This window comes from Podarcis bocagei, assembly GCF_964188305.1.
Source record: "Podarcis bocagei genome assembly, chromosome: 7".
NCBI lineage: Eukaryota > Metazoa > Chordata > Lepidosauria > Squamata > Lacertidae > Podarcis > Podarcis bocagei.
The window spans coordinates 84,356,631-84,370,786 of record NC_138132.1 but is presented as its reverse complement, the minus strand read 5'-3'; the positions used below and the strand labels follow the sequence as shown (position 1 = coordinate 84,370,786).

Sequence of the window (14,156 nt, the reverse complement as noted above, 5' to 3'; positions counted from 1 at the left end):
TTGTTGACAAAGGACAGCTGGACATAATGAAGGGCCCTATTACCTTGAGTAGCCTAGGGCCTCATCAAACCTAAACCCGGCCCTGCCTACCTCGCCCGGCTGCTTGTGAGGGGCCAGGAAGACACCCCCCCCTCAATGCAGCCCACCTCACAGGGTCGTTGTGAGGAGAGTTGCCCCTAAACGAGGCCCTTCAGGCAACCACGATGCCAATGACGCGGCTCGCTGAGGGGAGCTCGCTTACCCGCCTCACGGGCTGAGGCGGCGGCGGCAGCGGCAGCGCCTCAAGGCCCACGAGGGAGGCCGGCGGGGGAGCGAGGACGCCCGCTAAGCGCCGCCTCCTCCACCTCCTCCTCGCCGGTCTTGACCCCCTCGGAGCGCCTCGCCTCAGCCTCAGCCCGGCCCCTTTCCCCCACACGGGCCCGCCCAGGCCGGGCCGGCTGGCTGGCTGTGGCGGCGGCGGCTGCGCGCTGCGGTTCTGCGCTCTCATCATGGCGGCGGCGCGGGGCCATGTGCAGGACCCCAACGACCGGCGCCTCCGGCCCATTTACGGTACCGAAGCCGCGGGCGTGGGGGGTTCCCCTCCCTCCCGCCCCCTCCCCTTTCCCTAGCGCGCGCGGCCCCGTCCTAAGCGCCGGGCCGCGCGTGCCCTTTCTCCCTCAGCCGAGGCCGCCCCCCCCCGCCAAAATTCGTTCCTACCCTTCGCCGCCCCCTCATCTCCTATCCCGAACCAGCGTCCCCCCATACTTGATCCTTCCCGCCTTTTTCACCTTCTCCCCTCAGAGCCCCTAGTTTGAGGTGGGGGGCCGGGAGGAAAAGCGCCTAAACAGGCGGGTGCCTCCCCCCCATAATGGTTCTTATTGTGGTACGGGGCGGGGGGGGAAGGTTAAGCAGCCCCCCCAATGTCCATCGTTGTTGTGGTATTGGGGGGTGGGAAGGAATGCCGTCCCCTCGTGTTCTCTATTGTGGCATTTTGGGGGCTTTTTCATCAGGCACCTCCATGTTTGTGGTGGGATTTGGCGGGTGGGTGCCTCGTGTTCATTTTTAGTGTGGCATTTGCAGAGGGGGGGGGAGAGGCTGAGCAGAACCCCCCTCCCCATATTTGTCCCGGCCTTCGTGTGGATTGTAGCGGAAGGAGCTGCCAAGTTCATTATAAACCCTGGGAGAGGAAGAAAAGGGAGATTTTGGGGTCTTACACACGTGGTCAGAAGTTCATCATATCCTGACCATTTCTTTCTCCAGGAGGAGATGGTGGGTTTGGGACCCTCTCCCCCCCTACTCCCTATTCTGGACTCATCAGGGTCGCAGGCCATGGTCTAAAACCATTTCTTAATACAGTATATATCATTAGGAGATAGTCTGGGGCTTCATACAATTATGCTTTTAAAAAGACAGGTGGAGCTGTGGGTGAACAAGGGGGTTTCAGCACCGCACGAATCCTTATTATAGAACTCATGGAGCCAAGATGGAGAAGCAGGAGCTTATGGACCTGTTTTTCCTAACAGTAGATTTGCAAGGCTGGACTGAGCAGGGGGCGAGGATTGCATGACGTTCATGCGACCAGTTGCCACAAACTTCATATCCTCCTTAAACCAGAGGAGGGAGATATGAATTGTAAAGTCTTGCCTGCTTGTGTGGCTTACTTAATGTGGCTTGGTGGTGGTGGTAGCAATGGCTTTGTTGCTGTTAATTTAGAGGGGTGTGTGATGCTGGCATCTTTAATCTCATTGAGTAGTACTGTATGGGTGTAGCAGCTCTTTTTGTTTCCTTTGCAAAACTTTAGAGCAGGGGTGGCCAACTCCCAAGAGACAGCGATTCACCCCCTTTTTTGGGGTTCAGGTAAAAATTTGTTGAGCTTTTTTCAGGCGAGCCTGCTTTAGAGTTTTGGACCATATGACACTTCCAAGCCCCCTCTGTATTGCCTTTGATGCAGTAGTGAGAAACAAACTGAAAAAGGGCATCACTGTCCAGCCCTCACCAGTGCCCTGCTACAGTCCATTAAAGGTTTGATATGTCTGGATTACAAGTCCGCAAGAATATTTTCTTGATCAGGATATCAGGATACCACGTCATATTTAAGCAGCACTTCAAATGCAAGCCTCTCTTTTGCTGTGTCTAAAACTTGATCCAGCTTTTACAGGCAGTGACCTTTTTAGGTGCATCTGAGATGTGCATGACCACACTTATCGCGCCAAACCCAGACGTGACCTGAAAACGTCACAAAAGGGGGCAGCGGGATGTTTGTAGGCTTTTCCCAATGGTGTTTCGAATATACACAATTTAACTTAAACGTGCCTTGGAACGTAACCCCTGCGTAAATTGGGAGTCTCCTGCAATTACTTCCTTGCTGCAGGATTTACATATGTTGTATTCCTTATGAAATCTATTGCTACTTTTTACATATTTTCACTTATGCTCAATGAAACTTTTTACATGCTCAATGAAACTTCTGCATCTCTCAGTAAGGCAGGTGAGAACAGTTGGAAATTAGTCAGGTACCAGAAATCTCCACATTAGTCTTAGTCCATTGTTAATACCATTTCCATTTCCAGTGTGTGTTTCTCCTTCTTGCACTGAGACAAATGAATAGTTGTAAGAGCAAGATACAGTCAAGCAGTGCAGTTCATATCGTAGAATTGTAGTGTTGGAAGGGATTCCAAGGGTCATTTAGTCCAACTCCCTGGTGAATAGGCATTCTGTTGCGGCGACTGCAACCTAGATTCACAGTGCCATTTGGCGCCTAGTTTATATACCCAAGTTTCTAACAGTGTATGGAGAACCTTCACTTTCGTTAGGCAGTGACCACATTAATTTGGTCGCCCCCTACTCCCCCATTGTAAACTTAAAAAGTTGGTTGTCTGGGTAGGATCCTACTGCTTAAGGAAGCTACTTTGTAATACTGTATTCCATTTTTTTTTGTTAACTCTGCTGAGTTAAATATGCATTCTGCTTGTCAAAAGCTGACCTCCTTTGTAATGCTTCAGGATAATATTTTAGTTTCCTGTTAATTATGTTGCTTTGAATGTATACTTTATATTTGACTTCCTTCAGTAATATTTTATTATGGATTGTTTTATTTGGTGTTTTAATGTAGGTTGTAAACTGCTTTGAGATAGTTTTCTTAATATACAACAGTATAAAATGAAATAAATAATAATTTAAAAAAATGTGTTGGATGCTGTTCCTTTTCAACCTGTCTTAGGAATATTGGCTAGGAGCTCAGGTTGCTTTGTTGTACATGGTACTTGGCAAATGCTGGAAAAGGAAGATAAAATGCTGTAAAAATGCTGTACTTGGTTTGAGAGTTTTTTTAATGTTTAGCACTGAAGAAAGTTAAGGCAAAGAAGAAGCAGTTCTTAACTTGCCAATATGAAATGCTAGTCAAGAGTCTTTAGAAGAACTGCTTTGGGGCAGAACTGGTGCAAACTTCATGGTTTAAGATGTGACTATAGAGACACAAATGTCCATGACATTTCTGCACTTTGAAAGAATTCAATGGAATGGTGTGTAACCAAAAGGTTCTATTAGTATCAGGTCTGAACCTAATTCTGCTTGGTTTTAAAACTGAAGAGCTACCTTTCAAAAGAGAAATTCCTTCCACTTTAGCTTGTGCAAATCTGTTTCAAAGATGTGGACTGAAGTTCTGTGTGTTCAGTTCTTTTGAGTGTGTGCATATGCATGAAATTGTGCCTCAGTATAGGATGCGTTTTTGTGTTGGAGCCTTGATCAGTTATGATGGGAAATTAAGTTTGAAAACTAGGTTTGAAAACTAAGAAGGAGAGGTAGTTTTTATTTATTTCTTAAATGACATATTTTCAATCTCTTGATTTTCCATAAGTAGTTTCTGGTAATACTCCTTAAAACAAACAAGTCACGTACAAAAATATATATTTTGACAAGCAACAATCTGCATTGTATTTGGACCTTATAAAGACCTACTGGGCTTATTAGAAGCACTGATAAGTATTTAATTTATTTGTTATTACATTTAAATCCCACCTTTCCTCCAAGGAGCTCAAGGCAATATACATGGTTCTGCTCCCCATTATACCCTTACAGCAACCCTGTGAGCAGTATTCAAAATTTGCCAGGTGCTAGGTGCATTTTGTTACTGGTGCTGTTCTGATTGCGACTTCGTGGAGGTTTCTGAGCACCAGATTGGCGACTGACATCTGCATTGAGACAGGTGACTTACATGCCAGCAAAAGACATGTGTCTTGATCTTCTACACTGCCGCACAAATCATGGACCCCTTGCTGGGAATTGTTGTAAGAGCAAGCTGCAGTCAAGCAATGTAGTTGAGATCATAGAATTGTAGTGCTGGAAGGGACCCTGGCTGTCATCTAGTCCAACCCCCTGGCAAATAGACATTCCAGTTGTGGTGACAGCTGTGCCATTTGGAGCCTAGCTTATATATCTGAGTTTCTCATGCTGCTTGTTAGGTAGACTAGGCTAAGAGGCAATGAATGGGCCAAGTAAGCTTAATGTCTGAGTGGGAATTTGACTGCTGGTCCCCTACTTCTTGATTGAACACCCTAACCACTACTTCATACTTGCTCTGTAATACAGTGGTACTTCGAGTTACAGACACTTCAGGTTACAGACTCCGCTAACCCAGAAATAGTACCTCGGGTTAAGAACTTTGCTTCAGGATGAGAACAGAAATCATGCTCCAGCAGCGCAGCAGCAGCAGCAGGAGGCCCCATTAGCTAAAGTGGTGCTTCAGGTTAAGAACAGTCTCAGGTTAAGAACGCACCTCCGGAATGAATTAAGTACTTAACCAGAGGTACCATTGTAATAGAATTTGTGTCTCTTATGCGACTTGCTTAAGGCAGCTTAGAGATAAACAAAACATACAATATCACAATACAGGGTTTTTTATTGCATAAATTAAATCTCACAGACACCCACCAAGAAAACCCCTTTGAACACAAGTCTGGGCAGAACACAGAACAGTCCCATTCAAAGATGTGGCAGCTTCAGTAAAAATGTTACCTAGCTACTGGCTGAGGAAAAACACGTTAACTATAAAATACTAAAAACCCACCTGTTTAAAAAAAACCAGGAAGAAAAGTTTTTACCTTGTGCAGAAGAAATGAGTAGCAAGCTCTTTGGAGAGAGCATTCCACAGGTGGGATGGAAGGCACCATCTATAAGGATCCATCTCTTGCTGCCACCCTCAAAATTATAACAAGAGGAAGCACTTTCAGAATGTCTCTTTGTAGATGACTTCAAGCCCCATGTAAGCTTTCTTCAAGTCCTAGGGTCTCAAGGTGTGCAAGGCTTTGTAGGTTAGAACCAGCGTCCTGAATTGAGCCCAGGAGCACAGTGACAACCTGTGTAATGTCCTGATGACAATAGGGTTACTGTGGACTTGGTAGCCTGGATAGACTGTATATTTTGAGTCACAAGTACAGTAAGTCCCATTAATTTCAACTGGATGAGCTCAAGTTTGTTTACAGTTTTTATTTATAGATCTTTGAAAGTTGGACCATAGTTTTTAGTTATGTACAATCAGGAGTACCTTGAATCAAATTCTGCTTCCATTGTGTAAAGATTTTCATGTCTTATCTACATGAAATAGCCAGTTTGTAATCAAACATGTATGTAAATGCTGTTGGTTAGAATAAGATGTTGCCCTCCAACTATGAATTGGACATGTGAACATAGTTGCAAACTAATGTAAATGTTTGGACATGTTCTTATTTTTTTCACTTTTCAGCAACAGTCAGCTTATTTGATGACAGTTAAGCATCTTTTACATTTGCTGTTTGCCTTTTATCTTAATTGCTTATATGTTGTACAGAAGCTTAATGAAGTTGTAGTACTATATTCCCCAAGGTCCTCCACCCTTCGGATGAAGTCTAATACTCTGTTCTCAACAATTTGCCATCCTGGTAGCTGAGCTAATTCTGTTAGAACAGAGGGTGTTGTCAACGTTTTAGAAAAACTTGGTGAGGTTGTCTAATCATACTCTTTATGCATCCATTTATATTTCTTGTGAACTGCCACTTTTCCAATTGCTCCATAAAGTTTTTGTTATTAAAAATACACAGGGGCTTCAGTCATTCAGTGATGTCCACATTGTGTAATCTCGGGTAAACCGATGCCGAGCACCACCAGTGCTACCACCATGGCACAGTGCCTATTTTAATGTTTCTGCATAATGCTCATGCTCTCTATGTGGGCTTGGAGCTAGGAGTAAGAACCAGAATACAATATAGTATTTGCAACCTGAGCCACATGCTTCCCAGTTCTTTCAGGTGAGAGACAAAGGGGTGCAGGAGGCTGCTATGCTCCATCTGTGGACCCTCCAGATAACAGTGGTGCCTCGCAAGACGAAATTAATTCGTTCTGCGAGTTTTTTCGTCTTGTTAATTTTTCGTCTTGCGAAGCACGGTCAAGTCGCAACTGCACCTCTTCAAGCGGTTTTAAGAAAAAGGAAACAAACTTGCAAGACGTTTTCGTCTTGCGAAGCAAGCCCATAGGGAAATTCGTCTTGCGAAGCAACTCAAAAAACGAAAAACTCTTTTGTCTTGCGAGTTTTTCGTCTTCCGAGGCATTTGTCTTGCGAGGTACCACTGTAGTCTTTTTCCTGTTGGGTGTCCATTGCCTTCTCCCACTTTTGTTTACCCGTATGTATGTTTGTGGAGAAAAATTGCCTTAGGTCAATCTTTTGCCTGCTTTTAGAAATGGAGCAGTATTTCAATCATGCTCCTCCTGAATGCTAGCAAAACTGCTCTTAATTATTTGCTTGCCCATTACCATCTTGTTTTGCTCCTCTTTGGGTCATTCCTGAAGTACTCATTTATGAACTTCTATTGAGGGCTAGTTTTTTGTACCCAGTCAGTGGATAGAGAGGAGTTGAGTTCTCCTCAGCCATAGACTTGGGCAAGTCCCTGTCCATCCCAGCTCTGAAAGTTGCAGTAATAGCCTGTTACTGAGTAGTTGTGATGATGAATCAAATAAAGGTGGCAAATCCCATTTGATGTATACATAAGAAATGGCAGTAAGGCTAACACCCCTCTGTGTAAAGGTAAAGGGACCCCTGACCATTAGGTCCAGTCGTGACCGACTCTGGGGTTGTGCGCTCATCTCGCTCTATAGGCCGAGGGAGCCGGCGTTTGTCCGCAGACAGCTTCCGGGTCATGTGGCCAGCATGACTAAGCCGCTTCTGGCGAACCAGAGCAGCACACGGAAACACCATTTACCTTCCTGCCGGAGCGGTACCTATTTATCTACTTGCACTTTGACGTGCTTTTGAACTGCTAGGTTGGCAGGAGCAGGGACCGAGCAACGGGAGCTCACCCCGTTGCGGGGATTCAAACCACCGACCTTCTGATCGGCAAGTCCTAGGCTCTGTGGTTTAACCCACAGCGCCACCCGCGTCCCAATACCCCTCTGTGTAATTACCCTTTAAAAAGCATCTGTAAGGTTCTTCATGAGAATGCCTTGCTGGGACAGATTAAGGTTGATCCAGTTCAGCATTGTGACTTTATAATGACCAGGAAGATGACATGAGAAGCGTCAGTAACTGCTATTCTCTCTTCTCCCCACCACCCCCTGCATCCAGAAGTCAGAGAAATACTACCATTGATCATAGAGGCTTGCCATCACTATTAACCATTCAAAGAATTATCTTTCCATAATTTTTCTATTCCTTTACAGTGGTACCTCGCAAGACGAACGCCTTGCAAGACGGAAAACCCGCTAGACGAAAGGGTTTTCCGTTTTGGAGGCGCTTCGCAATACGAATTTCCCTATGGGCTTGCTTCGCAAGACGACAGCCCATAGGGAAATATCCGGGACAGCGGGGAAGCGCAGCGCGTCTTCCCCACTGTCCTCGGACCTCCTGCCCCCGCCGCCCCGCTTCGGAACGCTGCTCCGAAGCCGGGCGGTGGGGCGGGAACACCTGCCCCCGCCGCCCCGCTTCGGAACGCTGCTCCAAAGCCGGGGGGCGGGAACACCTGCCCCTGCCGCACCGCTTCGGAACGCTGCTCCGAAGCGGGGCGGGTGGGCGGGAACACCTGCCCCCGCCGCACCGCTTCGGAACGCTGCTCCGAAGCCGGGCGGGGGGGCGGGAACACCTGCCGCCCCGCTTCGGAACGCTGCTCCGAAGCCGGGTGGGGGGGCGGGAACACCTGGCCCCGCCGCCCCGCTTCGGAACGCTGCTCCGAAGCCGGGCAGGGGGGCGGGAACACCTGGCCCCGCCGCCCCGCTTCGGAACGCTGCTCCGAAGCCGGGCGGGGGGGCGGGAACACCTTCTGAAGGCAGGCGGGGGGCGAAAGTCTTTGTCCCCCCTGCCTGCCTTCCCAGGGGCTTTTACATCGCCCCGGGACAGCGGAGAAGTCCTCCGCTGTCCCGGGGCGATTTTAAAATGCCGCCCACCAGCATTTTAAGATCGCCCGGACAGCGGAGAAGTCCTCCGCTGTCCCGGGGTTTTTTTAAATGCTGGGGGTGGGAAGAAAAACCCTTGTCCCCCCCCCCAGCCTTCAGAAGAGGTCCGGGGACAGACTGTCCCCGGACCTGGTCTGAAGGCGGTTTCCCTAGGAACGCATTAATTGATTTTCAATGCATTCCTATGGGAAACCGTGCATCGCAAGACGAAAAACTCGCAAGACGAAGAGACTTGCGGAACGAATTAATTTCGTCTTGCGAGGCACCACTGTATTTTAAAAACCCAACATAAGCTGGTGGTTGTCGCCATACACTGCTGATTGGGTAGATTCTGACATCTAGTGTTGTGCAAGAAAGTAAGGGGGAGGGGGCAGATAAGTTATCCATTCCCTTTTCAGCAGTTATAATCTTAAATACCTCTATCATATTACTCTTTACTCATCTTTCTTTTTTTTTGTTTTCCTCTAAACTAACCTAAACGTGAAGACTGCCCCCTCAGAAAATCAGTCTTCAGTATTTATGTATTTTATTTAGTTCATAAAATTTATACACTGCTTGATTGTAAAAAAGTGGTTTACAAAAAATTTAAACAATAAAATTATCACTAAGAATAATGTTTATGGTTTTCCCTTTTCTTACATTAGATTACCTTGACAATGGCAATAATAAAATGGCAATCCAGCAGGCAGACAAGTTGCTGAAGAAACACAAAGACCTTCACTGTGCTAAGGTAAGCTCAAGGTTTGTTTGTTTTAACATGCTAAAAAGTCAGTGTGTTCAGTCTTAAATAAACAAGGCAAGGCTCTTCTCTTTAGCTGTTGCATTGCTAGTATAGGGTGGGGAACTTGAAGCCCTGAGAATTGAAGACAGCCCTCTAGATCTCTCTGTCTCACACTTGGGACTCTCCCAGGGCCATATCCCTCATTGGCACTGCTCTGTGCCTTCCTCAGGTGCTTTTGCCTGACTGGAATATGTCCTTGAACTGTGATAATGCCTCTTGGTTGTCTGTAGAAAGCTTTGACTTCTGCAAATGGCTGGAATGTAATGTGAACAATGCAAAAGTAAGAGTCAAATCCACTGCTCCACCCACTTTTGGATCTGGCCCCACCCACTTTTAAATCTGGCATGTGGCTCCTGGAAGGTTGCCCATGTGGGAATGTGACACATGGACTGAAAGGAGGTTCTGATTCTTGGGATGTTCTGGAAAAGAGGGAAGCTTTCTGCCATGTTTACCCTTAGCAATCATGGGACACATGGGGGTGGGAGGGTGAATGTGCTTTGACCACCACCAGTGCACAACTACAGTGGTACCTTGGGTTACAGACGCTTCAGGTTACAGACTCCACTAACCCAGAAATAGTACCTCAGGCTAAGAACTTTGCTTCAGGATGAGAACAGAAATTGCATGACGGCGGCGGGAGGCCCCATTAGCTAAAGTGGTACCTCAGGTTAAGAACAGTTTCAGGTTAAGAATGGACATCCAGAACGAATTAAGTTCTTAACCTGAGGTACCACTGTACTTCTTTTTCAGCTTAACCCGTGTTACTCCAGCCTTTCTGTTCCACAAACTCACAACAATGAGGTCAACTTTGCTGCCACGTTAGTCAAGCTGTTGAATAGCAACAGAGCAAAAGTTAATGTTTTTTCAACTTTTGCTTCTATCTACATTGACATGGCTCAGCAAAACAAGGCAATTAGGGTTGGTCAGTTGACCAAGTCAAACATACTTAAATACTGTCACATGGTAGGTATAAGACTAATCACAAGAGGGGTGAGGAACCTCTGGCTTGCAGGTGACATCTGGCACAGAACAGGTCCCAGTGTTTCCCCCACACACTTGGTGTCAGATATGGGGCATGTGTAGAAATGGCTGGATTGGTTGCCTGGCCAAGTTCCCCATGGGGAACTTGATCATGCAGCCAATCTCTGCAGAAAGCAGCTTTGCCAGCTGTATGTGCAGCACTGGGGAAGTGGCAAGCATAGGGTCGACAAAGCCCCTTGTTCTGTGGTTCTCAAGTGAGTGAATGACAGCCAGCTTGGAAGCGCTGCACAAGGGAATTTTGACAGGTGGGTAATCTGTGGTCTGTGGGGGTGGAGAATGATAAGGCTCTGACCCACTGGGCCAAGAAGGTTTTCCCACCCCTACAATATAGAGAAGTCTGGGGCAGGCATGCCTGGTGGACTGCGTTTTAGAATTGACTGGCAGTAGTGGCTGTACTATGGACAACATGGCTGGGGAGGGGGCTGCTGGGTATTGGGCGCGATCTGCCTACTAATGCCCCTCCAGATACCTGGAAAAATAAGATTGTTTTAATTCTCTGGAAGGGAAAACATCAAAGTCTCCACCTTCCAAACTTTCAGGAGAAGGGAATTCCAGCGACACAGCTGAGCAAGTTCTAAGTGCGGTATCCCCTTTCTACCCAGCTTATTAACATGAGGCTTGCTCAGTGTGCTCTTTCTATGAGATCTGCAATGGTAGGTATGTTGTGACCCCAACTTTTTATTACAGTGTTGGCTAGTGATGTGTCTCAAAGTCTGAGCTTACTTAGATTTCTAAGTCTTCTGTTAAGTTAACCAGATGTCCAGTGAACTAAGACTGGGGTGGTGAACCTGTGGTCCTCCAGAGGTTGCTGAAACACACCTCCCATCTCCTTGACTGTTGGCTATATTGGCTGGGTGCGATGGGAGTTGGAGCCCCAACAACATTTGGAGGGTCACGGGTTCTTCATCCCTGAACTATGGTTGGCAGGAGGTGCAGAAGAGAACATAAGAAGTTGCATTATATATAATAAGACCATTGGTTCATCTAGCTCATATTATCTACACTGAGTGGCAGCAGCTGTTCAGCGCTTCAACCAGGCTTTTCCCAAGCCTACCTGGAGACATCAGAGGTTGAATCTCAGGCCACTTGAATTCAGAGCATGTGCTCTGCCCGTGGGCTGCAGCTCCTTCCTTTGGTACGTGCTGCATTGTTACCACCTGCCCATTCTGCCCCATTCACTGTGCAGCTGGATTCCCCCCCCCCCATAGTGCTTCCTTTATATCGCTGCTGGAAAACCCTTTAAAAGTTGCTTCTTTGATCCATGTGCAGGTTTTGAAAGCAATCGGCCTGCAAAGAACCGGGAAGCAAGATGAAGCATTCACTTTAGCACAAGAAGTAGCTGCTCTTGAACCCACGGACGATAATTCGTTACAAGCTCTGACTATTCTATACCGGGAAATGCATCGGCGTGAGTTCCTTGGTTTTCCTTCCTATTTCAGACATTTCAGAGAATGCTGTTGCCAGTGTCCTGCTTACAACAGCAGTCCTGATTCAAAAGCACTAGTGTGGCAGCCAGTCGGCAGCTAATTGATGGGGAGGGGTGGTGAGGTAGCCAGTTAAGCTGCGTTGTTCTCTAGACATAATGTTTCCCATAGTATTTAATTCTGGGGTTGTAGAAAATAGGAGGAGTGATGGGACAGGGTCCAGCTTTGATGGTGGAGCCCTGGCAAGCTCACCTAACAGTAGACACAGCACCAGATTGCTGGGTCTTGCTGCCATTTTAATACTTTTACAATGCTTCATACGTAGTGTCACTCCAGGAGAAATTGGAGTGCAGCTAAACCAAGCAGCTTAGAGTGCTGGGTCAGTGGTTTTTGTTTTGTAAGGGGGGGGCAAGGCAGATATTGGGGCCCCAGCAGCTTCCCATGGGAGCAAAGTGCTGACACCAGCCCTAGGGAAAGGATAAAGGTACTCAACACACATTCTGTGACAAAAGGCATGCAGAATGCATGTCTGGAAAAATCACAAGTACTGGCCACGCAGGTCCCAACAAATCTGAAGTCCGTCCCCCCCCCGCCCCCTTTACTAGGGCTGAAGCCTCATTTTTAAAAAACTTTGTGAAGGCTGTTTTGAGTTCTGTACTCTGTACAATCACTTAGGGTTTGGGAGAAGTCTATAGGTCCTAACCAAACACACAACCTGTTTCTTAAAATGTCTCATTTAGCGGAGCTGGTCACAAAACTCTACGAGGCAGCTGTGAAGAAAGTTCCAAGCAGTGAAGAGTATCATTCCCACCTCTTCATGGCCTATGCAAGGGTTGGGGAATACAAGAAGATGCAACAGGTAATTTACCTGAATCGGAGCTAAGTCAATTGAGCTTGAGAGTGAATACACCCCTCAGAGAGGCAACTCAACCTAAAATCAGCCTAAAGATCTGTTGACATTCCATGTGTATATGTAAACCTACTAGTAATCTGTTGTGGATAAAGTCTCGTATAGTATATAAGTTGTGTTTACATAGAATTGTAGAGTTGGAAGTGACCACGAGGGTCATCTAGTCCAACCCGCTGCAATGCAGGAATCTTTTGCCCAACGTGGGACTCAAACCCACAACCCTGAGCTCTACCATCTGGCCATGTCCTCCACTCATAGTAAACACTTACTCTGAAACCTTTTTGAAAATTTGACGACTTTGGTTTAAAATACTTGTGATTTGAGGTGCCTTTAAGTGCTTTGCATTTGCATTTAACCTGTAATGTTTGAAAAAATGTGTAAAGAGACAGTGTCATTAATGTGACGGATCCATGAAATTAATTTATGGACCTAGTCTAGCAAATCCTTTATCTTGTGAGTAGCACTACTTAAAAGCATCAGCTTGCTATGTGCATTGATAACAGATGCATTCATATCAATATATGCACGCTTAAAGGGTATAATCATCTTGTAATATCAGGCTTTGCAAATGTGCAAAATGCAAGTAAGCAGAGGTCCCTGTTGACTTTAGTGTATCCGCACCTGACTATGAGAGGGAGGGGGTGAAGAGAGAAACACCTATATTAAATATGATGATCTAGCTATGTGTTGAGTGCCATTATCAGCAAAATTGAATCCAGAATTCGTTTTTGTGGGGAAGCTGTTGTTCAGGAAACTTGTCTTCTCATTAAGGAACTCCTGAAATACTGCCAGTTTACTTGGAACATATTTTGATGGGTTCTGGTTTGTGAAAAGGAACAGTTTCCTGTTGTGGTTAACAGGTTTGAGCAAACGAGTCTTGCATTTAACACTGGTACAAGAATTCAAAGACAAGTAAATTAGTCCATGGATAGTCAAACCGAAACCATTCCTCTCTCAGGTGTTTCTAGGAAGAACTTTCAGTGGGTCTCCTTTACCACATAATAATAATAATAATAATAATAATAATAATAATAATAATAATAATAATAATAATAATAATTTATTATTTGTACCCCGCCCATCTGGCTGGGTTTCCCCAGGCACTCTGGGCGGCTTCCAACAAAGATGAAAAATACACTAAAATGTCACATACCACAGGCTGAAGTATAATGATTTATTTATACCTCCTTCTTTTTCAGGCTGGAATGGCACTTTATAAGATTGTTCCCAAAAACCCTTACTATTTTTGGTCTGTGATGAGCTTAATTATGCAGGTGGGTACAGAGTCTCAAGGGAGATAACATTTCCTTGGAAATAATCTGCCCTTTTTTTGTTTCATTTTCTGTGTGAAGATGCTCAGTACATTTTGAGGCTAGACTCTGTACTGCAAGTGCATCACACATTGTCAGTACAGTGGTACCTCGGGTTACATACGCTTCAGGTTACAGACTCCGCTAAACCAGAAATAGTACCTCGGGTTAAGAACTTTGCTTCAGGATGAGAACAGAAATCGTGCTCTGGCGGCGTGGCAGCAGCAGGAGGCCCCATTAGCTAAAGTGGTGCTTCAGGTTAAGAACAGTTTCAGGTTAAGAACGGACCTCCAGAA

At 46.1% G+C, this 14,156-nt stretch overlaps 1 protein-coding gene across 2 annotated transcripts in view; it reads left to right on the top strand.

Moving 5' to 3' along the window:
- The first annotated feature begins 418 nt into the window (after positions 1–418).
- Positions 419–14,156, top strand: part of NAA25 (N-alpha-acetyltransferase 25, NatB auxiliary subunit) — a 40,438-nt gene continuing 26,700 nt past the window's right edge. Inside the window, exons 1-5 of one of the 2 annotated variants that reach the window (XM_081202976.1) lie at positions 419–549; positions 9,039–9,124; positions 11,486–11,624; positions 12,381–12,499; positions 13,750–13,824. In XM_081202976.1, coding sequence (XP_081059102.1) covers positions 489–549; positions 9,039–9,124; positions 11,486–11,624; positions 12,381–12,499; positions 13,750–13,824 — 480 coding nt within the window. In that variant the 5' untranslated portion in view covers positions 419–488. The remainder of the gene's footprint in view (positions 550–9,038; positions 9,125–11,485; positions 11,625–12,380; positions 12,500–13,749; positions 13,825–14,156) is intronic. The other variant, XM_081202975.1, reaches the window with a different exon arrangement.